Raw genomic sequence first — 26,292 nt, forward strand, 5'->3', positions numbered from 1 at the left:
ACTGATCAAATTATGTTTTGGTCTGTAAAACGAAATATTTTGACCTCAAAATTACAATTTGTACATTCTGTTCATGCAAAAATCATTTTTAGAGACCTTTTGACGAATGAAGACTCAAGTAGATAAATTAGGTATTATTGCACTAAAAGTGTCAATTTAATGTAGTATATACTTTTCCACGTCTTCTGAGTGGAACAACCTGTCGGTTGACAAGGATGAAGAAAGTACGCTCAATAGCAGCAGTTGTTGGCTTGGGGCATCGAAGTAAAATTCAGATATCCATATTTTACAAGAAAATTAGCGATCGTCATGTTTAGACCCGAACCTCGCACATAGAAAAAATGTATTTTTAATTTTAGAATGCTTTGTTTTTACGGGTATGTAAAAGTGGTACGGTACGCTTGCGGTCACCTCACACACGGATACCGTTACGCACTAACAACAGTAGAATTAACGAGCATTCGAATTATATGCGATCACAAACACGTGATATTGGCAGTCGATGAAAATACTTTCATACTTCTGAGTAATTCGGCCGCCTGGACACGAATTTCACATTGCAATTATAACGAAAAAAGAAGTGATGCGCATTATAAATATGCAAGCTGACAACCTTATTGTTAGAGAGCTTATACCGTCTATCAGTGTCAAGACGAATTGTCTGCTGTTGGCTCCAACCGCGTTTTGTGGGATTATTTCTTTGCGTCACCACCAGAAAAATCACGCGGGTTACCAAAGACGGCCAATCTGAAACAAAGTGAGCTCTTTATCATGGCATGAACATCTGTTTTCGCACATTATTCGTGTACCAACGGCAATATCGAAACCCCGCGATTAGAAAGTAAATGCGCACTGATTTTCATGATATGATTATCAGCTATGTTGTTACATAGTAAGACATATACAGATGGTTTAGTATTCGTTACAACTTCAAATGGAAAGTTTTTTGTATCCTAAACCAGCCGTGCGCCTACACAAAATAAACCGTGATCTAGCTGCTACATGAGTGTTGCTCGGAAACTGTCTACATCAGGTATCAACAACTAGCAAGCATGCCATGTATTCTGCGGTTATGTATTCTAAAAGCCAGCATATGCGTAGTGCGTACTGCGGTAAATAGGCCGAGAATTCAATTGCATTTCGCATGAGGCGATTCAGTCACTATCGACTCTGTATCAGGTTCTCTCCCTCACCTTGTGCGTGGTCGGATTCAACTGTTTCGCAGCGGGTATGAGATATGCAAAACGGTTATCATTACTGATTCCCATCAATCGATCTGATGCACGGAAGTTTGAGATACAAAGATCTCACTTGATTTATTTTGAAAATGCACATAGCAGGTCTAGCACACGGACGAATATTTTGTTTCTGTCTCCACGACTTGTAAATTTATTGAATCAATGTACGACGACGTAACAGTACTTCCGAATTTGTCAATCGAATAGAATGTTTATACGTTGTATTACACGCATATATATATTATGAGAGATTACGCATGAAATATCGCAACATGTATTCCCCTTAATCTATAATTCGCACGACATATAGATGACTCATGAAGGTCTTTTAAGTATTGAGTTTTCACTTCATGGAATTAAGTATTGTTTCGTGATATTCCTCCTTAATCAAATATCAAAATGGCGTTACAATATATATTCCGTAATAGCAGGTAACAGTTATACGGTGTGTGAATTTTTTTCATAAATTGTCATTTGACTTTCGTGTCGCCAATTGAATTGTCGCCTGCTAAGTAGGCTACAAGTCATCAGACGACATCGGCTGGTTTTCAGAGTGATTGTTAGCAGCGATGGGATTGAACCAGTCCGCACCATTCGGTGGAACCCGGGTTTTCATCTGGTTCTTGCAACTAATTTCCTCTCAAGAATAGGTTAGGTTCACTCGGAATAAAACTACCACGAAATTACTTAGTTATAATTCATCTTGATTTTGTACTATTTTATCTTTATATCTTTAAAATGAAGCTATGCGGTATATATGTTAATAGATTTAGTTTATTGAAAAAAAAACATGACTTTTATTGTGACACAACCGTCCGAAAATAGGACTATTGTGCGAAATTTTTCAGAATCACCGGTTTTCTTTTCCGGTACCAGAGCTTTCAGAATTTTGGAAATGTGTCCTCTTTTTCGAATCTCAAAATAGAGTAACCCTATTTTCCCATTTTGCAATATCTGTAGCTGCTCGACCACTCTCACTTCAATACTTACAAAAGATGACAGTCAATTATATTTCATCATGACGGCTTTAAAAACAAAGGCATGGTGTGTGCGATATCGCAGCATGACATTTCTTAATAATTCGACGACTCAATTAGCTATATTCATGGATTGGTAGTCTAAAAACATTGAAACTGCTGTGTAGTACTAAAGGCATGAAGTATGTATTGTCTATACCAGTGGTTCTCAACCTTTTTCACCTCGCGGACCGGTAAAATTTCAAAAAATGTCTGGCGGACCGGTGGACTTTCAAACTTGAAATGAAGCCAAAATATAAAGTATGCAACCGTTTTTTGCAATTTATAGCGCTAGAGAGTGACATTTAGAGGGTTTGGATCGTAATTATTATCTTCATGATGTCATCCATGTGATTTTATGGAAGTGTGTCTGCTGAGTTGATGTAAAATTGCCTTGTCCAGATAAACGTGCTACCGCCGAGAGTCGTTTACAGTTTTTCGCGCCGAAGGCCGCGGGTTTAACCGACCACGCCAACTCGAATAATATCCTTCTCTTTGACAACATCGAGAGAAGTAGCGTTTCGGAGTCGAACCAAAAACATTGTCTTGCTAATTTGCTCATTGCTCACTGCCACCAGACGCAGGCTACTCTGGCAACTACAAATGCAATGCGTGTCGCAAGAAAACACCTTACAGCAGCTATACCGGCCATCCGCAAATCCGGGCCGAAAAGCACTGCGTTAGCCCACCCCAAAAAACGTTTGTCAGCCCACAGGGCGATAAGCCGGACTTCCGAGGGCTTCGCCCCCAGACCCGACAGTTGGGTGGATGTTTCACCAGTTTTTGTAAGCACATTCATTCTACTCAGTGCAAGCAGAGGATTTATGTGGCCTAATCGCGCCAATTGCAAAAAATTTTCGATCATTGATGACCGAATCGGTTTCTCGCCGCCGAATTTTTGGCACACCTTTCGGAGTCTCATGTTAACCAAAACTTCATTATGTGTTGATACGTCGGGGCGCGGTAATGGCTGATGCCGAAATGCCTATTTCAATATATCATGCGTATTTCTCGGAAAAGGGCACCTAATAAGCAAGACATTTAGAGACACTAAATCGCGCAACGCGCGAAAAGAAATTGAAAAATGTTGAAAAAAAATTCAAAAAATACGCTATGATTTATGTTCAGTTGCAAAATAATTTTGGGCATTTTTCAAGCTCGGCCCCTCTCCAATGGGGCAGTTTGGGGTGCCCCAGTTGCGGTCCTTCACAAAGTAAATGAATCGAAAACGAATGATCGCGCAAACTGCGCTGTTTAGCGATGAGTCGGCTCGTATATGTTCTGTACTTGTCGCTCGCATGTCGTCGAATGACACGTCTTGAACTTTAAGTCAAATCGAACATGTTTCCAGCCGTAATGTTACCTCATGAAATTCTGAATCAGTTTAAAATTTGATGTTTTATCTATTTTATCAATGCACAAGCCTTCAACATTGCATCTTGGAATTAGGGTATAAAATTGAAATATACCTGGCGGACCGGCTGGAATGTCGTCGCGGACCGGCGGTTGAGGACCACTGGTCTATACTACACGTCACATATATCATGTAGAAAGTTTCCTTCCAAATGCAATAAGTCTTTCAGACAATCTTTTCGAAAATGTTTACCATACATGTAATGATGTCTTAATCGCGATATTTTATCGTTTATTTGTGGAACGAACGCAATACTGCTACAAATCAGTACGTCGCCTGTATTTTCTCTTTGGAGTGTGTGTTATCTCAGTGGTGACACTTTGTCTTTTTCGTCCTTGATCATGAATTACGATACCCCTCGAAGTGCACCGATCTTAATTATAGCGGAAGCCTTTCTCTAATAGTAACAATGTATAATTTATATTGCCTAGTTCTGGAATATCGGGTTTTCCCATTGTCCTCTCAATACCACGCGAATAATACATAATGTAGTTACAAAGCATTACTTTGGCTTTATTGTGGATACGTTGTTACATGTTTCAAATATGGTCTGGTTTGTGTATAGTCACATCTATCATATCGTAAGAATTCGCGCACAACAACACCCTTGAGAGTTCGTGTGGTAGCATGTTATCCTTCATACATGTGCATGTGCAATTGTGCATTGACCTCGAGATAGGGGCCATAGTTTTCTGCACCTAGAGTAGTTATGTGAGAATGTAATCATGTCAAGTTACGGGGCTAATTCAAATATTAACGAGGTAACCCGATATTCACGATCAATTTTCTGAGTATTGATAATTGAACACAAGTAGTTCTATTATACGCCACAAATTGTCAGATATATTGTTACTTAGAACCAGTGTTGGGATGACTCGAGCCAACTTTTTCGTATGACTTGACTTGACTCGAGTCACTTTGCCAAAATGACTTGACTTGACTTGATTCGGCGCTTCAGAAATGTGGATTGACTCGTGACTCGGAGCAAAATTCACGAGTCAATTTCAAGTCATCAAGTAAACGGTGTCGACTAAATCGCCGTATCTTGTATAAGGTCGGATTGTTCGCGATACGCCGATGTCACCTTGTGAGAATAACCAATCATTCACTGATCATACATTGTTACATCACAAATAAATTGACCGCAAACGAAATGATCACAGCTTACGTTGTAGTAGTAGATTAATCTGATTCTAATAGCAACGCATCTCTGCTTCTTAGACGGCTCAGTGCTTACATTGTGCAGCGCTCACCTGTACCAACCATATTGTGTGATTTAAATCGAGCGAATATAGTTTATGCGTTTATAATCTCACGGATGTGTTGATGGGTGGTGTATTGTACGATGTCAATTTGTTTCAACTACCCGAGGCTTCGAATTCGATCTTCAATTTTGGATGATAATAACAGACTGTATAGCATGGAGCTATACAGTTACTCACGTATTTTATTACCAGTTCTACGTATGCTTGAGGTACACAACACCTCTTTACATCTATTCAACTTCATATTCGTTATTTCATTCGGAATAAATGGCCAATTAATCTGTCCTTAACGCAGCGAGCAAAATGTAATGAGTTTGGATCATCACTCATGCTTAGGCTTACCATATTTTGGAAATCTAAAAAGAGGACACTTTTTCAGAAATTTAAGACTTGCAAAACCGGAGTAGAATTCTCAAAAATCGGTGAATTTTTCCCACTTTGTGATCGGTTGACTAAAAAAAAAGGTCAACTTTCCGCTCGGAGCTCAAAATACCGTTTTTCTCTCCACATTGCTAGGTGGTCGTCCTTTTTTTTTTAGTCAACTTTCACGCCCAAAATACCGCTTTTCTCTCCACATTGCTAGGTAGTTGACTAAAAAAAAGGTCAACTTTCCGCTCAGAGCTCAAAATACCGTTTTTCTCTCCACATTGCTAGGTGGTTGACCTTTTTTTTTTTAGTCAACTTTCACGCCCAAAATACCGCTTTTCTCTCCACATTGCTAGGTAGTTGACTAAAAAAAAAGGTCAACTTTTCGCTCAGACCTCAAATCACCGTTTTTCACTTCGAAATAACCGCCGGAGCGTCACTTCTCTGCTAATTTACGTCATATCACTCGCATTTTGCTCTAAATGTGACCTAAATTTTCAAAAAAGAGGACAAAAGGGCGTCCTCCGAGGACACTTTCAAAAAAGTCAAAAAAGAGGACAAATCCTCTTAAAAGAGGACGTATGGTAACTCTACTCATGCTTCGAAAATTCAATTTGACTTGAACTGTGACTTGACTCGTGATTTGACTTGACTTGACTCGACTCGACTCGAGTCACCTCCAAAAAACGAGTGACTTGACTTGACTCGAGTCACCTTCGAAAATCGATTGACTTGACTTGACTCGAGTCAAAATGTGTGATGACTCGAGATGACTCGTGACTCGAGGGTAATGACTTGATCCCAACACTGCTTAGAACATTCCTGCCCACTGAGCCGCTATATATGATCGTTAGGCGATACTTTTCAAGTCTTGCTATATTTGACGCTACAATTGAATTATTTCTCACATAACAGAGTATCGATCTTGTAGTTACGGTATTGTTGACAAACATCAAACCAAAATGGTTGAAAACATTCATCCTGGGGAGCATCGGGCTGTATCCATGATGGGGGTTCAGATTTCCTTAGAATAAGATTTGCAAATATACAAAACATAAAAGGTTAGCGAAGTGTTTTTTTTTATCGCATTAGTCATCTTCACTCGCCGGCTATCTAGGCCCCTTCTCCCCATCTGATCCGCGTATAAACGGTGCCCTACAAAGTGTTTTTTACGATATCCCAAGCCAAGCTTATGCAGCAAAATATGACCTGGGAGTCACATGCGGGCCGTGGACGACAAGTTTGTGGGCCCTGGGCTAGAGGACAAAATAGCTGAATTTCCAGTATTTTATCTGCGACTATCTTGCATGCTCTTAGCAGACGTCCAATCATGAGTCGGTCATAAGAGTTGTAACTAAATCTTTCTTAATTTGGTGGCCTCCGTTCATCGCTTTAACAGTGTCACCAACGCCGTGTTCAGCTAATTTTGATACTGCGTTTTGATAAATCAGTGGATCGAACAGAGGTTGAGAAGTAGGGCTGGGCGCAATGAATCGAGTACTCGAATCTGAATCGAGTATTAATTTTAATGATTGGAGTCGAGTAGTAAAAGACGATTTTTTCCAGAGTTGAAATTATACGCTCGTCGCAACTGGAAGTATCTTTGATGTGACGGATAACAGGCATTATGTTTTTGTGGTACATATTTGTACATATGTGGTATATATTTGTACATATTTGAACTTTGACATCGTACATTCTGTTGTGGTGTCATAATGAGTGATACTCGAAAACTCGACTAGACTCGAAACGTAATACGTGATTCAGAATCGAATCACTCCGGTACTTGATTTTGCCCAGCCCTATTGAAGTCGAAGACTAATTTGACACACTCGGCAAGTGTCATTATTTCGATTTAGCACATTTAAATTATATAAGTAAGTCGCAGCAATGTTCGAAACATAGAATAGTGTGCTAGCCAGCGGTAGTCAGCAACAAAGGACTTATACTTTTTGGAGCACTTGAATAGGTTACCTCAACTTGCAATATTTACTCAAGCAAATCTAATTTATTTTCTGCCACTTCTACTTCAACTTCGCCACAGTACGTTTTCGCTATCTACAAATAGTAAAGTAGAAGTGTTTTATACATCAAAGAAGGCAGAGAGAGGGAGAAAGAGAGGGGAGAACGAAAAGGAGAGAGGACGAGAGCAAGAGATAATCACCAATTCCAAGAAAGATATCGGTCAATATCATTTATGCAGCGGCTGCGTGATTCATGTACGCATTCAGGCCGCATATAGTCACACATATGACAGCTTCAACACAGCAGCCTGAATAGAACTCATCAAAATGTTTTCAATTATTCGATTTATCCTATTTTTACTTGCCTTCCGAATCGCACCAAGCGGTAGTATAGTATCCGATACAACTCACCCGTGTCTTTCATCGTCATATTAACTACAGGCCCTAAATTAGGGGAGGGCGCCATACCGTCCCATTTTATGGAAAAGTATTTAGGTAAAAGAGGTAACGAAACAACACTTTTCTGTAGCAAAAGTATAATTTGTATTACCTGATGGGGTGGGTACAATTTTTACGCTGTTGAAAACGGGACTTACAGCAATCCAAATCTAGCTCTTCTTGATAGTCCGCATATGTCAAATTCCAGGTTTGGACTGCCCATGAGTGCGCATTTATGACTGCTTTTCAATATTATACTTAGGCTCACTTATTTAGGTAGTTTTCAAACCGCAAATTATACTGCTAAATTAAGTAGGCTACTTTAGGTTTGCTCGGCAAGGCACTAGCATGATTAAACTCGTAATTGAGTAGAATCTTGCGTCACTACTTCTACGTCTACTCTAATTGCTTTCTCAGCTACTTCGACCACCTCTGTCTCACTGCTAATTCATACAGTGCATCCGTATCAAAAGGCGCAATGCTAAGTGCTCACTATAGCCACACGGATAATAAAACTATCCGAATATTCTTCCGGACTCTATTAGTCGGTCAGGGTTCCGTTTTGTCAAAACGTTCCGCAGACACTGGTCTAAAAAGATACTGATACACCGAATAACATTGATTATGTCGATGTAACAAGTAACGTATAAGCCCACTATTTCGCAGCGTCTTCCCTGGAGAATCGTGATTTGAACCTTTTTTGTTTTCCAGGTCATTTTTGGTCTTTGTTTCATCATGTCGAAATCCATCTCGCTGTTTATTCCTGTTCTCGCATTTCTCTGGTGCGTGGTGTCGAGTAGCCAACAACATTTAGTTTGCAAGAACATCGATGATGTTTTTGCTGGTGATGGACTAGCCGAAACCCAACCACGTCGCAGTAGATTGCAAGGCCCTCCTGGCAAAATGGGTTCAAAAGGCGAGCGTGGTATTAGAGGATTACCCGGGATTGAAGGTAGTCCAGGTAGGGTGGACTACGACCGAGTTGATGGCATCATCCACGAGAAAATAACGAATTGTAAGTATTTCATGAAAGTATTTCAAACTCGCATACGACCAGTATAGTTCTTATATTTCCTTTACAGCCTTGGGTGTAGTGAATTCAACAATCGCTGAACTGATGAGAAATCTGTCAACTCTGTTATCCGGTATGCATTGGCTGTGTATTGTGATTTATATTTAAGTAAGATGTATGGACGGATATGCAATGTTTAGAACAGTTGCAATATAATAGAAATAGTGTAAGGCAAAGGGCTGTCGGTTGCTGTCATTGTCGTTGATGGACTGACTCAGTCTAACGCCAGACCTTCGCAGCCAGTGGTTCTTCAACGGCGTTTCACGCCACAAAACAATAAGCGTTCCCTGAAACAGTTCATGGGTTCCCTGGAAATCATGAAACAGACTTAACTCATTGTGTGATTTGTGAAGACATGCTCGCCCGTTCATCATTGGTTGAAGACAATTATAAGCCCAGACAATAGTCGGATGTGGCTGTTGTAGTGGTACGTTGCTGTGTCACTTCCGACTCAAAAGGTCTCCTGAAACCAGAAAAGCCCGAATCGTGATTGATTGAATGACACAAATTCCAAAATGCGCGTTTACAGTTTAATCTCTTGCCTTTCTCACAACGAATTCACAAGACACGGCTAACGCCAGATTACGACTATAGCAAAGGGAGCACAGAAACACCACAACGTATATCGTCGTTACCGCCAATGTTTTCACAGTGGTCTATAACTGTGGTCAACCGACCAATATTCACTATTGATTCCATTGTTCGCGAATGAAGGTGTTGCTACTAGCTAGAATCAAACCCCTATGATCTGCAATACAATTGTAATATACTGCTATCTATATATGCATTCAAAACGTCACCTATATACTACAGCTAGAGCCCAATAAGATCACACAAAGTAGCCTATAGTGTCATTGTTAAGCTTTATATTTGTATTCAATGATGATGGATCCCTTCTGAAACGAGGAATTCGTTCGCCACTTGCGTAAGTGCCGTTGCGTTCCCTCGATGAAAACAAGGCATGTAGACTACGGCCGTTTCCTTTACAATAAAGCGGTCAAACTGTAGAAGTTTTTGTGAAGTAGCTGTTGTTTGTTCATCATGTATTTCGTACCTCAACATGTCCTGAATTAATCTTAAATCATCATCTGGGAACCTACCAACAATGCGCTTTCAACATCCTCGCCAGTAGCAGACTTCCCAGCAAACACAGAATATATTGCATATATATTGTGTATATGTCTCAACTACTTGAAAATATATCTAGTCATATGTATTGTTTATATAAATCTGTCGACACATTTGCACATATATAGGATATCTTCAATGATACCTGTATGACATTGTCATGATATCTTGCTTGACCCTAGATGACCCCTGACCCTAGGTGACCCCTGACCCTAGTTAGGTGCCTGGACCTGCCACATCCTGCAATGCCCTTATCAAGGAAGACTGACTGATAATTTTACAAATCATGCATGGCTTTGTTCGTGTATTAAATCAGCACAGAACTGCGCAATCACTTCAGCAAATATTGCTGCCTAAGCATAAGTTCGAAATCGTTGTCGGAATTGTCAGACTCTGTGATGACAGCCTTGTTCCTGTTATCTTCTTTATCGCCACCCTATAACATAAACGAGTAGATTAGTACAATTGATTATTATCACTGTAGAATAAAAGTTGTTCTGTGTTTGGTTGTGAGTAAAGTGGGATGGTGGTCCAAGTCACATTCACCAAAAGACTTGAAGTCCTCTTTCAAAAGCAACATGACCTTTACTTTCACACTGAAGATATAATCAACGCAGTTACGCTGTCAAGATGAGACACCAGAACCTGTTCAATAATGCCTGTCATTATAGAGATGATTTTCATGCTATTGGCGTCATGAAGTGGCTGCTGCTGGAAACGGATTTCAAAACCTATAGTTTGGGCACGGGGTGAAGATTGTTCTCCACATTATTATTTTAATATTAATATGGTAATAGTTGCCTGTGAGAGGCTGATGTGATATTGATCGCTCCTTCCATGCACGACACAGCAAATATATGCAGTGGTTCCCAAACTGTGGTCTGCGAGACAATTTTTATGACTGCGTAGTACCTTCCAGAAATTCACACGATCCAGAAATTTTCAGAGATTTTAATTCCTTGAGTATAAAAATCTTTAGACAGGGTATTGTCTAAACCAAAATCGAAGTTGCTTAAAATTATTTTGTAAATCAACACAAAGTAGAGTTATTCAAATTAAATTTTAATCTCCCCGTGCAAGACAAATGCGACCCGCGGAGGGAAATTGTAAAGGTCTGTCTCGTAAATTTTCTCGTAAAGTTTGGGGACCACTGATATACAATGTTCTGAAGATGAGCGGTAATAACAATTCACTTACAGTTCAATAATATCATCAAAGACACAACTGTCACACCACACAGGCTTAACTTAACAACAAAATTACCTTGCAAGATCCAGCAACAGTTAGAGATCTTGCAACCTGATCTTTAGTTCTTTTACCTGGGATCTCGAGGTCAGGATGAGTCGATCTGCATGCTCCTAAAAAGAGATATAACTAGATGAAGATGTCCACTGTCCAGTCATGGTATATTATACATCAGACAACGAACAAGTTTCATTGATATAAGAGACTCCTGGAGGTAAAGAATTCCAATATACTATTGAATAATATATTCATATTGCAATAATATATTCAATCGCAGCTGAATATTTTCTGCTAAAACTCATTAACAACTAGAGTACTAAAGTAGGTAACTTAGCACATCACGACATCAGTATTCGTATTACCAAATATGACGTCAAACGAATAAAATGTTGAAAAATCGAGGCTAGGGCTCAACTTTTTTTTACGTTGATTACGTTTAATTTCCGTCAATAACCGCTGATAACTTACGTCTAATAGTCTTTTCAAGTGTCACTCTTGTTGTTTTGACCCTTAAGACTGGTTTTTCCTACTTTCTTTACAGCTATGCGGGTCATCATATTTCCGACAGTTTCCGGCAATTGTACACCCCGGATTCCCATTAAAGCGGCTACCTGTAAAACATTATATTAGTGGTGCACAATACAGATGGTACTGCCTTGCATGAATGGTTTGCACCAGAATTAAAAATAACATTTATGGGCATTCTAGATAAAACCATCCACACCATAAATTTCATGGTCACGCTAATCAAAGGCTTGGTTGACTTTGCGATTTCGCAATAAATCACATTGGCAATTCAATTTTTGATAATAGAACTAATTTCGAAAAGGACCCCTGCTGTGTCTGAAAATGATTCCTTGGTGTCGGCGGACACCCCTGATTTAGACTGTCAATCGCTTTGTTCGAATGAGAAACAAAAACATACCAGTTCAGACTTTGCCGTTGTTCAAAGGTGTTCCAGCTGTGACAAGGTTTCACAGGGATCTTCAATTATATCTTCCAGCAAAATTGGGGCACTCGATTGAGGTCTTTTGGAGTCATTGTCGATATGATGTCTGAGGAAATCCATCATCTGGTTTTTCTGCAACTTTATGTCTTTGATGCACAAGCTAAAAAGGATTCGATTACAAGAAAGTTGGATTGACCATCATATGTGATAAACTTACCATTACTTTATGACAGGCCACATTGTTGATGGTCAAAATTTTGTGGTTCAACGATGATTTTAAATGAAGGAGCATCTGAAAAACAGAGAGACTTTATTCTCAAATTCGAGAATGCATCAAAGTGCTATGAACTTACTGCAGGACTTAGATCTCTGGCCGTTACATTCAATGTTGGGATCATGCCATTCTTGATCACTCTTTTCGCTTAATGATGGCAAACTTGCATTGCGAGCATCATTGATATCACTCCTGCTTGCCACACTTTCATTGCCAGAATCATAAGATGACCGCATTCTTGAAATTGGCATGTCTTGTATCTGAATACTTGGATTATGTTTCTTCCTTGCAGTGCAGGAAAAACATCATCTACAAATTATAAACGTTTTACATACATGTACCATATTTCACGGAATAAAAGGGTATACCTTGACCATCAGTTGACGCCGAATTATTCAAAAATTGTTTGTTCAGCTGACGTTTTCGTTTTGGCCGCTGCGCTTCATTTTCAGTCCAGACAATGACAAAGACGTGAGCAAGCCACTACTCTCTGCAGCGTTTATTATATCACTAAAAGCTACCTTCAATACATCTAAAACATATGGATAATGTAGATGGCAAAGGTAGGCCCACTTGGAAAACAGTACGCTAATTCTGAGTTTATAACTTACTGGATGAGCATTTCATCTGTATCTTTTATACAGAGACCGATTGCGATTATCATATTATGGTTGCTTTATATTCTTAGCCTTACCGTGCTATTTGCATTCTTACGCAACCACCGGCCATGCAATACTATTATAGATACAAACAATTTCACACAATTCACAAGATATAAGCTAGTCTGAATCAATGAGATCACTTCTACATCGGTTTTCCAGCTTTTATGTATTACAGCAACAGCAACCGATTGTTCTTGTTCAACAAAAAGCACAACAGCAAATGATTGCTCGATTTATTGATCGACTAATACCCACCTAATGACCTATATTCATTTACAGCAAATCCTTAAAGTAAGGTTGAAGTAAGTTGATATCCAGGAAATGTGCTCATGATTAGCCGCACAAGTTCTATAGTTTATTAGTTGGTTTGATATGAATCAAAGAATTATATTCAGATATAGCCGCCCAGTTATGATATGGACACCATATTACCAGAAAGACTAGACTAGTTCTATGAAGTTATATCGTATTACCTCAAGTCAAGTCCTTAACTATGATTATATAAGAAGCATAGCCTATATATAAATTACCTTGCACAGTGCAGTTTTCGGTATTCTTCTATAGAAATATGCTTGGATTAGCCTCAATTAACTGCGATTTCCCTGAACGCAACTAAAACCAAAACGACAACGATATCTGCACTGCAAGCCGCCATTATCAGAGCGCTTCTGTCTTTTGTCTGACGATTTGAAACCTGCGCGCCGAAACGGGTGTTCGCGTGGGAGAAAGTGCCTCAAGCCATTGAGTCACTCGGCTCCGACAGCTAGACGGCTAGATGGTTTTCAGCGTAACCGGAGTGGATCCGGATTCTGAATTTGCTTTGACAGTCGGATTGTAGCAGGATTTTTCTATTGAACGTTCAAATAGTATAGCATTATTTTGGCAGCAGTTTTTCGGATTACCCAGAATTGGAAATTCATAAGACTTTCAAATTGCCGCCTGGAGCCGTAATGGATTCGGATTCCAAAATTTGGGATGGCCAAGAATCAAAATATCTGCAAAATCACGCGAAAGCGGCGTGTGACAAAAGGAAAAACATTCGATCATAGCAACGATGTAAATTGCTATGATTCGATGGTGGCAATTACGGTGACATATCACCCCATAAGAGTGAGACATCAATAAAATTGATAGTAGATAAATTATACCATAAAATGAAACAATAATCGAATTTGATTCCTCACAAATATATTTTCGGCATTTTGACGAAAGTTGTTGGATAAGAAAAAGATGTATTCAAGAAACGTTTCCGCACAAGATATGCATAAACACAATTTTGAGATAATTAGGATAACAAAAAGATATCCGAACATGTCCTGAATATATCTCGTGTTTGCTGGGTTCTTGAACACCTAATTGGCAAGCTGCTGCTGTCGTGATCATTAAAGCATAGCCGATTAGCCAATCAAGAACCGTGGTTATGTGATTGCTAGTCTTCTGGCCGTTCTATGGTCGGTGGCACGCCTATTGTGGGTCAGGTACTTTCAAACGCTTTGACCGAAACATTACCGGCTTACCTGTGAGCTTCTTTCAGGCTCATTATTTTTTATCAATGATCTATAAAATGAGACACTAACAAGAAGCTTTTTTAGGATTCTCCAAATTTAGGACCACCCTAATGCATACGACTTTGTTTCATAGCACAAATATGTTATTATACAAGATTGGGCTTTATATTTAGTCCTACTTTAGCGACATAACATGCTTATCATTGTGGCACTGTTTCCGGATTTTCTTTTTCAATCGAATCCTAAGTACTACAGTGTCTCGTTACAGGTATTATCATATTCTTACCACAATGAATCAATGATTTGATAAAGAAGTATACATATGTGTGTTCTGTGTCTCCCTGTACAGTATTCATCCAATTCGCTATCTTCCCTTTCGCGGATCATGAGGAAAACCCAGATTCATGCATCACTTTCAAGATTTTGCGATTATCTATACATCTTCTAATGATATGGAATGTCGATTTCGCACATAATAGATGTCTTAATGATACATGTTTTCTTGCAACACCAAAATTGTTTGAAATTTTGACGGGTATGATAAAACTGCGATAAAAATCAGGGTTGATTTAAGACGCAGGCACAGATTATATCAATTGTACGATTGGAATTCTAGAATGGGAAGAATTGAAGCCAACGATCACCGAACTGAAAAGGAAAGAAGCAGCAGCAGGTTAAAATTTTAACAACTGTTGTTTGAATATCGTCTTCCTAATCCAAATTCATGAAACATTCTGAATATTATTTAAAATCATGCTCTCGCGGAAACTATACAACGTCATGATCATAAAATGTGCTGGTCTTATTAGCAGCCTAAATATGCCGATGTTCTGTGTGCTGTACTTTAGGGTTATCTTATACGTCCTCCTTTTTCTGTTTTTTTAAAATATCCTCCGAGGACGCGTAAATGTCCTCCTTTACAGCTTTTAAAGCTAAGATATTGGAGCGATTCGAGTGAAAATGGACATTAATTACACTAAATCGGAATTTCGTGGTTCTTGCGAATGTCACGATCCATTTATTTTTAGTCGAACAACGGAAAATGTGAAAGGAAAACTGTATGGGCCGTAAAGTTGACTTTTTTTAGTCAACCAACTATAAAGCCGGGAAAATATACAATTTTTCTGGATGTTACTTCAGTATTGTAAGTCTGAAAATTTTGGAAAAGTCTCCTCCTTTGCCGATTTCAAAATATGGTAACCCTATACTGTACAGGGTACGTAGAGTAACTTTACCAAGAAATTATTCCAGGAACACACGCCACCATGTCCAACATGGTTCATGCGAGTTACTGATGATGATTTGTCGTGACATAAGCTCATAGAATCGAGGATTGAACACTTCCTATTCAATCAAAATCAACCGATGATTAATACATCTCGATTTGACGAAAATTGTCATTCAACTCAGTGGAGGTCCCGAAATGGTGATGATGATACCAAATAACTACATCGCCGCGTCTAATAGCATCATGATATTCGAGTCATAAGATCCGAATTAATCGCAAACGTACTGATATAAAACGCCATTCAAACAAATTTTATTTGCTGAGCATGTATAATATCGAATTGAAAGACTCAAAATCTCTTTTCTGCCCCACAAAGTGCTTTAGATGCAGTGCTGTAACGGTACTATACCTTTGTTAAAAAATTAGAGTTGGTGAAATCCGCCGCATCAAAAATTTATTCATCGTAATTTCTAAATTATATTTTTACGTTCAAGATCACTCGCCCGATCGCGGATTGGGGTGGCAGCTATACCGATGGTAAGAAAATGAACCAAGCAGAAAACTTCTCGCATGAAATGTCCAATCTCACGGACCAGTTACTCCTTCGACGCGAATCAAATCATGCATTATACAATTTACGATGTACATACGCCGCAGTCGCAAGGTTGCCATGACTTGTTTCACCCTGTCGAAACACGTGAACCAACCTTCAAGTTGAGATAGACAGCTGCCACCTGAAGTCTAATCATAAAACTCAAGAATGATGACACAATATTAAATGCGATTTTTTCTATTCATTTCTATTCTATTCATTATGTAGTGCAGTTTAGCCCCATTCCCACTCCCAACCTCACCAGCACGGAGGGTTAATGATCGATGGTAACGAAAAACTAATGAAATGTTTCATCGAATATTGGCCCAAAATGCAGGGTTGTAACTAAAGCGGTAGAGTGGGAGTTTCGCTAATATTTTCCTAATGGAGTCGGAGTCTCAAAAATATTTCAGCACCTAGTTGGAATCGGAGTTCTGAAAAAAATACTGAAAATGGTCCTGGCTCCGACTTCTTTACTATGGAAACAGTGATTTCAAACGATTTTTAAAATCACTAAATAATAAATAAAATAGGATTTGTATGTACCAACATCCAACAATCAATGCTATTAGTAACGATATTGAGAAAATTGGACATTATTTGCAAATTGCAATTCAGTTACATAGAGCAAGAATATTGCAAGATGCATCTTCCGGACCAACGCACGATTGCTGATGCAATCATTAATTGGTGCAATTATTGGACTTATACCGTGATACGGCGAAAGAATAAATAAATTATTTGGTTTTGTAAGTGACAACATCACTTGTAAAACTGTTGCGAATATAACCAAATGCTGTTTCACACTTGACACTTGAGTCGGAGTAAGAGTTTAGCTCATATTTACGGTAATAGAGTCGGAGTCGTAGTCTCAAAATCACTAGATGCTATGAAAAATCAGTGTTTATTAATTTTCTAGTCGTACCAAGTGCCAAGATTTCAAGAGCAGTGGTTCCCCACCTTTTGGTTTTCAGGGACTACTTTTGTACCGTCATGGACCCCGCGGACCCCTCAACTTTTGGTTCAAATTTAACTCAAGTACCGTGCAACCGTCATCTGTCTTGTGCAAATATCAACTGTAGGCTTATGATGAACAGTTACAAACAGACTAGTCTTGAAAATAACATCATACTATATTATTTAGAAATTAGGTAGGCTTTTGTTATTTCAAATCAAATTTTGCAGCTGCATTTCTTGAAAAACAGGGTCGTGTATGGAAAATTCGCATCTTCGAATTGATATGAACTAGTGCCGAAAATTCATTTTCACAAATATACGTGATGGTGAATGTAATATTAACGCGTAACCATGACGCTTCTGACTACACCTTTTGGTGTGATCGCAACATATATTCATCAGAATAGAGAAACATATTTTTTCAGGAACGTACCACGTCCAGCCAAGTCATTTCTATATAGCGTCTTATCTTTAAGTTATTATGGAATAGAGAACATGTATAACAAAGGAGAAATAGATTTCGTGGTGGAGTTTCAAATCCATTTATTGCGCAACTGACTAACAACTTCAAATCCGAAATATTTTGCAAAGATTTCGATCTCACCCCAATTGACCTTGCTATGTTCAACTTTTCCCCCACAAACCCCAACAAAAAGTCTCTAAACAGCAATATGTTTGTATTGATAGGCTATTGGCAATTTGGCAATTCATATAAATCCAAGTATATGAAGGATCGTTTTCCTAGCCTGATAAATGAGCTTGATTCTGTGTGACGCAATATACGATGCTGCTTGTGCTACTGAATCCAATTCAGACTTGTACAAACTAACCATTCAGTTTGTTGATGGTTAACTAACTAGCGGTTTTTTGAGTAGTAGTTGCAGTTCCAGTTATGGGGTCACCAACGCGGTGCCCGCGGGCCCCAGGTAGCCTGCGAGGACCAGATGAGTAGCCCGCGAGGCTGTTCTAAAATAGACCAAATAGCAGAATTTAGCAATATTCGTCATATTATTACCAGTGAGGTTTCTAAATATATATATAGATTGATTAATTTAGCTATTCTTGTTCAAATCACATAACATGTAACCTACAAATGACAATAAATATATATGAACACTTAAAATGATAATATCAAATATCCTTGATTACTACTAGTAATATACCAACATGCACTAGGATCACAACATGTGGAAGACGTGGGATACGGCACACTGCATCTGCAGGCGACATGACGGAATGCTACCCACGGTCTTCTTGAAATGGCAGGGGGTTCCGTTATGGTAGCTCGACGTCAAAGACAATGCCAGAGTAGTAAACAACATTACTATTCGGTAGCAGATAGTCGTGAAATATTAGCAGATTTTCAATATCTGCATGCCCATTACGTATTGCATCCTTTGACACAGCTTGTATCTCTTACACTCAACGCAGTTTAGTACCATGTTTCTAACTTTTTCTGTAATCGTTGCTGCTGCCCGGTATGATGAAATCTGTCATGTCTGAGTGTTGAACAGTTGGAGATTGAATTTGTAACACTGCAAAATGACCTCTACCTGAAAGCCCACCAGGTTGCAGCAAACTTTTTGTGCCTTGTTGCCACGGAAAAGAACAGTGGTGTATGCACAGCACAGCAGCTATGAAGGTTGCAAGCGTTAGGTTCAACTTATCGTTGTGAATCAGCATTTTCGGACATGAGCTTCATCAAAAACAAACACAGAACACGCCTCACTAATGCACATTTGAAACACTCCTCGGAGTTGCAGAGTCAAATTACGTACACGAGTACAGCGCACTAATAGATATAACATGCAATGCCAGGCTTCCCACTGACTGACATAGAAACAGAAAACATGATGTCCAGTCTAAAGTGTGACATGATTTATTTTAAAATTTGAATTGACTGTTGTTGTATATTTTATACAAACATGGTGCGAAGTAATTGATGATTTCTTGAAAAATCCAAGTGGCTAGCTAGTTGAAATGAGATGTTGTGATTGAAAGACTCTCTTAGAAGTGTTGCCACAATGTGATTCCTGCCCAGTGCCAAGTGCTATGAATATCAAAGCGGAAATTCAGTCTGGTACGGGTAAACGGCGGGAGTAAATGGTAGCCCGTCGCTTCAATCAGAACCCAAGAAGTAGCTCTTGGTTGCATGAAGGTTGGTGACCCTTGTGTGGTTCTATTTGCAAATTCAGTAGTTCTAGTTCTAGTTGCACATCTCAAAATAATATTAGTTGCCAGACAACGAGAAAACACGTGTCGTCATTTTGTGCGAATTGAGATTTCGCCGCGGTGTTATGTTGAACGATATTTGTGCACTGTGCAGCCATTGCTGGCTCAGAACCATCATTACTAACATTGGCGTAGTCAGCGCGTGGGTTTTTAGGCTCGGAATCTCCCATTTCAAACTTGAAACTCCGTTCTTTTGAAACGCCGATTCAATGTCTGACATTTCTGATGAAATAAAAATTAATGTGTTGTCTAGAAGAATTAAATCCAGTTCTGTACGGTTCTCGACCTATATTGACTTGGGAAGCCCCACGTAACAGATGGGGTACTATTTTTTCTGAGAATGACAGTTTGGAAATTCGTTGACGAGCGAAGTCAAAAGTTTGCACTATATTTTGCGGTGTATTAATTTCTTTTAATTTTTAAATTGAAAGCAATGAATTACGTGGTTAACACAAGCTTTTGGGTAGATGTGTTACTATTCGGTAATCAGGAATTTAGAGTTTAAGTACAAAAATAATATTTATCTCACATAATTATTCAAAGCAATGGTAGACAAGAAACATCGTTAAGTCTTTTTAATAGCATCAACCCAGTGGCGGCTCGTCCTATAGGGCAACTGGGGCATTGCCCCACCTAAAATTCTGTTCAATAACAATTCTTCACCATTTATAGACGCACAACTATCTATATAAACCGAAATCACAGCGAATATCGTATACTTCTTGTCCTTTCGCTTGTAAATGCCCATGTATAGCGAAGTCTCTGCGAAAATCGAATTCTCTTCTGTGTTTTCGCTTTGCGAATGCCTAGCCGGGGCTTGCCCCGGTAGCGCTCATAACAAGCTTTCACTGTCTATTCTCTCAAAGCCGCGCACAATAAAGAAACGGTGATTTACTCTCTCCTATTCATAAAATTACCGAGCAACCGGGGCACGATAGCTCTGTGCCCTTAAGGTGTGATGTAACAATCGTATCTATAGCTGAACTCTGTTACCGTCATCTGCGTTTAGTCGACCTTTGCTGGTATAGGTCGATTTTAATGGGGTTTCACACCATGAAAACTCTTGAAACTTGTTATGTCATGTCGTGATGGTGGTATTTAACACTGCCCCAAGTTTCAGGGTTTCTACTTAAAGTTTAGGGTAGTAATTCCGTTTCCGAAGTTGAGTGTGTGCTGATCCGTCATGTATCGCAAACAGATTTTACTCAAAAGCCGGTATTGGTATCCATTGGTTTTGACGATGTTCAATACCGAGATCGGTTATGACATTTGGCACGGTAAGTCTTAATGTTAGTATCGAACGCTGTACCAAGTTTTAAGTTTGTCACTGAACTGTGTTAGTGGTAATTTGGTTTCCTAATTCGAGTGAGAGCTGACTAGTCATTTATCGCTAACAGATTATACGCAAAGCCGGTATTGGTCTCTATTGATTTTAACGATGCTCCTTACCTAGATCCGTCATAAGCTTTTGCACGGTATGTCTTGATTTTAGTATCGAACGCTGTGCCAAGTCTCAAGGTTGACACTCAATGATTAGGGCAGTAATTTCGTTATCAAGGTCGAGTGTGGTAAAGATGTGCTTCGATCTGACACTTTAGCCTACAACACTTTGCGGATTTCACGCAAAAGCCGGTGTATCTGCGGTAACGTTAACTGAGATGATGATATCATTCTCAGTTTGCATTCAAATATTTACTTTGATATTATATTCTCCAATGTCAATTTCACCGTGAAATTGTGGCCTTCAAGCCATTTGCTTACAACCCCCTGTCAAGCGCGATAGTTATTTCGTTTTCGATGGCGGCTAACAGCTGATCACTTGATCAGCCTATTCCTCAGTAAATTTTACGCAAAATTCGGTGTTGGTCTGTTCGCAATAATTTTGACAGTGTACCATACCGAAAAGGGCCATGAGGCCACTTCTCGATAATGTCATGTAACAGTGTACCAAGTTTAAGGCTTTCATCCACGTATTTATTCGGTAATATCTTTTCCAAAGGCGATTTCGCAGCAGACCTATAAGACAGTAATAAAAACGTATGTGTCGTGTTACAGTCTCCAGTTTCAAGACCAAAATCTCTTATGCTGTACCGACTACCGAGACCAAATTTCCGAGGCTGCTATTCTTAGTTCTTTAGAATGATGTTTTGGATTCAATAGGACAGGCCCAATCTATGAGATAACAATTGCGTATCTGTCCGAATTCGTTGACCTTTCCAATTAGGCTTACGCTATCTCTCGAGTTATAGTCATTTCCATTTCTGCAGATAATTAGTCAGGTCTAATGCGAACATGAACCGTGTTGAATCTTTGTTCCGTACGCCGTTTACGCAGTTACCACACTTCAAGTCACAGCTCACCAGCAGACCTCTCGTGGCACATACGTTAAAATCACTGTTGCCGGGAAATTCATGTTACCGTACCATCATTAAGTTACTTGTTTACGTTGGAAAACGCCATTGTGACGTCATCTTGATAAAAGTCGCTTGCAGCCCTTGCCCCACCACCCGATATTGTCACGAGCCGCCACTGCATCAACCCCTGGATACGTCCCTCTATTTCAGGGGTGGGCAAACTTTTGAGCTCGCGGGCCGCATTCAACATATAAATCCATTTGCGGGCCGCACTATGTAAAATAGGGATTATAAACCAAAACGCAGTATTGGTATTTGATTATATAGTGAAGACATGGAGATAATATATGTGCTTATTTAAGACAAACCAAACATTGCTTTGATGATACCGTACACGCGTCAGAAACATAGTGGCGAGATTTCATAGACTGGCGACCACAATTATCAATTTGTCAAAACTGTAGCGAGGAAAGTCGGTTGTCACGATTCTTAGAACAGGATTGAAATTTAAATCTGTGAGCAGGGATATGTTCATAGATTTACTAATTCCACTTTTGGTTCAGTCCAGGGACACACAATGCTGACATCGTCACAACCATGTTAGCGTCAAACACTCTTCTACTGTGTGTGGATAAAACTTAAATACCCCAATTCTACGCATACAAAGAACGAATCTACCTAAGACACGCACGACTCGTTTTTTTATCAGCACATCACTGAAATAATTAAAACTGGAGTGGCCAATCTGAAATCTCACTCGTGATCCGAATTATGTTAATCTCGTTCAGGATTTCTGTGATGTTTAGCGGTTCAAATTTTTCAAATTGCGTGTGCCTTGAGATCGGGCTGACGCGTCAGAAATTAAACATAAAAAAATATAGGAAGTATCTACCTTTGGAAAAGTGGTTCTTCAACATTTTAAGACACGCCCCCCACCCTTATGATGATGAAAGATTTCACGCCCCTCCCCCCCTTTTCATCATATAACAAAACGCAACCAGGATGCGAGCAAGCCTAACGGAGATTTTGATGGCATGGAAGGTTACGACTGTGGATGAAAGATTTTTAAATATTAAATTCAGACTAAATACAGAGACATAAATATGAAGTGAACGACAATCGCGCGTAGCGCGAAGTTTTTTTCCAGTCTAGCTCAGCTTCGCGCCCCGTTCAGATGCTTTCACGCAAGGGGGTGCACACCCCAGTTATAGAACCACTGTCCTAAAATTAACATGATGAAATATACTAAGAAAAAGTTTAATTAAGTCCGTGCATTAATTCGATTTTTAGTACGCATTTTACCAATACTTTTAAAAAGTTTCTATGAACTCTCGCGAGCCGCACAGAATGATGTTGCGGGCCGCATGCGGCCCGCGGGCCGTAGTTTGCCCACCCCTGCTCTATTAAGACACCAAAATGTATTGGATGTTACAGCTTGGTCACTATCCCGAGTGGTGTGTGGCTTGGTAATATCGTCCTGCTGATTTGGTAATCTCGTTTGCAGGTTATTCGAATTCGAGTTCTTGCAGCCTCAGTCGAATGGCTGCGTGCTTATGTCATGATCCCGAATTAACTTAATTCATGTTATATCGACTTTATTTTCAAGATAGATTACGCCAGGGATCGGCCGCCCCTGGCACGCGTGCTAAACGCGGACCGCAAGATGATTTTTCATGACACGCCAAATGATTTGATGTGCATTATTATAACCATGTTTCTGATAAAAAGTGAAACAAAAGTTTACAAAATGGAACAAGCTCGAAGGTAAATCCAAATTATTTCGAAAATTAACATACAGATTTCATTTTTCTGTAGAATTTTATCCGCAATTCCCGCGTATAGTCCGCATTTGGCCCGCGGGTGGTAAAATGCCCAGGCCTGCCCTACGATAATCTAGAAGCCTTCGGGAAACTTCTATTTTCGGTGTGTCACAAAACAAAAGTCCACCACATGTTTGCACTGTGAATAACATATGTGTTGTAATCTGTAGGACTAACAGTAAAGCTAGTAAGGCAGACTTGTACAACTTCTCCTTTCGTTAGTTGATGGTCAACTAACTAACCGTCTTTCGAGTAGTTCTAATTCTAGTTGCGAATTTGAAAATCGGGTAGTTCTACTTTTGATTAAAGCTGCGGGTTTCAAGAATTAACTAGTTTTAGTTGAATTTGCGATTTTTGAAAATCCAGCTGTCTGTAAAAGTCTGACCCCTTGATTGTACCAGTGATCTTTGCGACGACATTACCAATAAAGAGCTTGAATATTATTTTCATTGCAGAAGATGACTGCAGAAGACGAGGCGGGCTGCTTTATTCTGGAAAATGTTTCACTACTCATATTTCATCGGCTGAGAATATAAGTTATGAACGGGCAATTGCAGAGTGCGCGAAACAGAGGGCTCTATTAACTGAAATTCATGATCGTGTGCAACAAACCGAGTTGTACAACTTCTCTCTCACGAAGATGCCAAATGGTACATCGTCGGTATACATATGGTTGGGAATGGAATACAAAAGTTCGGTAATTGGGTAAATTTTCAACTATAGACACAATGCGGTCATACCAGTGATGGAATGACTCGAGTCGACATTTTCGTATGACCTGATTTGACTCGAGTCACTGCAAAATTGATTTGACTTAACGTAACTCGGCGTTTCGAAAATGTGGATAAACTCGGTCCTAGGAGCAAAATTTACGAGTCAATTTCAAGTCATCAAGTAATCGGTGTCGAATAAATCTCTGTATCTTGTAGAATGGTTGGATTCAATACTCGTGCGTTTAACTAAGCCGCCATTGTTATATCACAAACTAATTGATCGCGAACAAAGTGGCCTGCGGATCAAGTTGTCATAAACTATTAGTAAAATCATCTATTAGCAATGTGTATATGTTTTATAGGCTACTCATATTGTTTACCTTAACCGTGACTGATTTAAAGTTCAGATTGAATGAATATAATAGTTTATACGTTTATATTAGGCGGCAAAAATTCGATCAAGCCTAAATTTTATCGAATGGATGCGCAGATTGGTAATGTATTGCCTCATATAAATTTGTTTCCACTTCGAGGTTTCGTATCCTCTCCTCTATTTTGTATGATACTGACGCTATCGACGCTGTGCGTGAGCGATACATTATGATTTGGCAGATATTTACCTACATATTTTTTCCTCCATTCAGAATGATCGGCAACTCAATCTGTGTTTGAAACAGCTAGCAAAATGTAATGACTTTGAATCATGACTCGTAATTCGAAAATTTGACATGACTTGTATTGTGACTGTGACTTATGATTTGACTTGACTTGACTTGACTTGACTTGACCTGACTTGACTTGATTCGATTCGATTCGAATCACCTTCGAAAATCGATTGTCTTGATTTGACTCGAGTCAAAATGTACAATGACTCGAAATGACTTGAGATCTCGAATACGGCAGTGACTTGATCCCAACACTGGGTCATTCAGCGTTAGGACCAATTCGCTACGTTCGAATAGCAAGCCATATCAGATCACTTCCATTTTTAAGTCCAGTCTAATTACCTCATCTCAAATTTACTGATTTCTAGTCAATTTCAGCAAAAATTTTGACTACGATCACAATCGTCGTTTGTCAAAGTAAGTGAACTCTCCGTAGGAAGTTGGAATATTTATCAATTGAGTTTGGTGTCAAAGTCATTGCTGCGAACTCTTCGCACCCCACTCATAATATACTACTCTGCAGAGATGATCGGATTTAAAATTTCTACATGCTTATATAATCCAAATCGGAAGTTTCAATTCGATATCCGAATCCAAAATTCATTTCGTCCCATGTCTAAATCCAAATTCAAATCCGGTCATGACGTAACATTGTTCGGAAGTCGCATGAAAATTGGATTATACCAAAATTTTATATCCAAGTCGAAATTCAAATCCTTGTAAATATAATTGTAAATACAGGTCAGGCAAAGTCATCAAATCCATTTTTTCCAAATCCAAATACACGCACTTCTCTGCAACTGTGCCATTTTTCTGCAACCGTGATCGGCGTTTCAGAAATAATTGTGCTTAATATTTATGTTTTTGGCAGACTTCAACTCTGCTGTACCGATCAGGAATGAAAAGACATTCGGATCAATTTCAATGGGTTCCAGGATATCCAAGATCTTCGTCGTCAAGCAAGTACATGGCCATGTTCATAAAAAAAGACGATAGTTCTGGCATTGGAATATGGAATTACGGAAACTCAAGCTCCCTGCATGGAGTGATGTGCGAGAAAGAAACCTGATCATTCCTTACAACTAAAGAAGAAACGCCGCCAAGGAAACGTTGAACGGAGAACGTTGATCTAAATATATACACGTACATATCGTTATGGTATTATTACAGTGTCGATAGCAGTTAAGCAGAT

The 26,292-nt window shown here is 39.3% G+C and overlaps 2 protein-coding genes and 1 long non-coding RNA gene across 5 annotated transcripts in view; 2 read left to right on the forward strand and 1 right to left on the reverse strand.

The window, feature by feature from the left end:
* The window catches only part of LOC145446946 (uncharacterized), a 156,931-nt gene that overhangs the window by 25,891 nt on the left and 104,748 nt on the right, over window positions 1-26,292 (forward strand). The gene's annotated exons all lie outside the window — the stretch shown is intronic.
* LOC145446943 (uncharacterized) lies at window positions 621-26,253 on the forward strand. Of its 3 annotated transcripts, none has more exons than XM_080325339.1 (6): window positions 621-757; window positions 8,413-8,716; window positions 8,784-8,846; window positions 15,156-15,212; window positions 24,178-24,419; window positions 25,972-26,253. In XM_080325339.1, exons 2-6 carry the CDS (start codon window positions 8,437-8,439, stop codon window positions 26,167-26,169), a joined length of 840 nt encoding a protein of 279 aa, XP_080181465.1. In that variant the 5' UTR covers window positions 621-757; window positions 8,413-8,436; the 3' UTR covers window positions 26,170-26,253. The 3 variants fall into 3 exon arrangements, with proteins under 3 accessions (XP_080181465.1, XP_080181467.1, XP_080181466.1); XM_080325341.1 differs by having other exon boundaries at window positions 24,178-24,427; window positions 25,972-26,135; XM_080325340.1 differs by lacking the exon at window positions 15,156-15,212.
* LOC145446960 (uncharacterized) lies at window positions 10,191-14,372 on the reverse strand. The gene is made up of 7 exons (XR_013917403.1): window positions 12,738-14,372; window positions 12,449-12,678; window positions 12,313-12,387; window positions 12,072-12,255; window positions 11,615-11,757; window positions 11,165-11,259; window positions 10,191-10,337 (listed from the first exon to the last, which is right to left on the reverse strand). It is a non-coding gene; the product is annotated as an uncharacterized LOC145446960 (long non-coding RNA).

This window comes from Botryllus schlosseri, chromosome 9 (assembly GCF_051294905.1).
Source record: "Botryllus schlosseri isolate E-star chromosome 9, Bs_hap1, whole genome shotgun sequence".
NCBI lineage: Eukaryota > Metazoa > Chordata > Ascidiacea > Stolidobranchia > Styelidae > Botryllus > Botryllus schlosseri.

Excerpts from the sequence above, each read along its gene's own strand:
- LOC145446943 (XM_080325339.1), top strand. The coding sequence starts at position 8,437 with ATGTCGAAATCCATCTCGCTGTTTATTCCTGTTCTCGCATTTCTCTGG. Across the intron at positions 8,847-15,155 it reads TCTGTCAACTCTGTTATCCG|AATGGGAAGAATTGAAGCCA; the intron begins GTATGCATTGGC and ends TTGGAATTCTAG. Across the intron at positions 15,213-24,177 it reads AAGGAAAGAAGCAGCAGCAG|AAGATGACTGCAGAAGACGA; the intron begins GTTAAAATTTTA and ends TTTTCATTGCAG.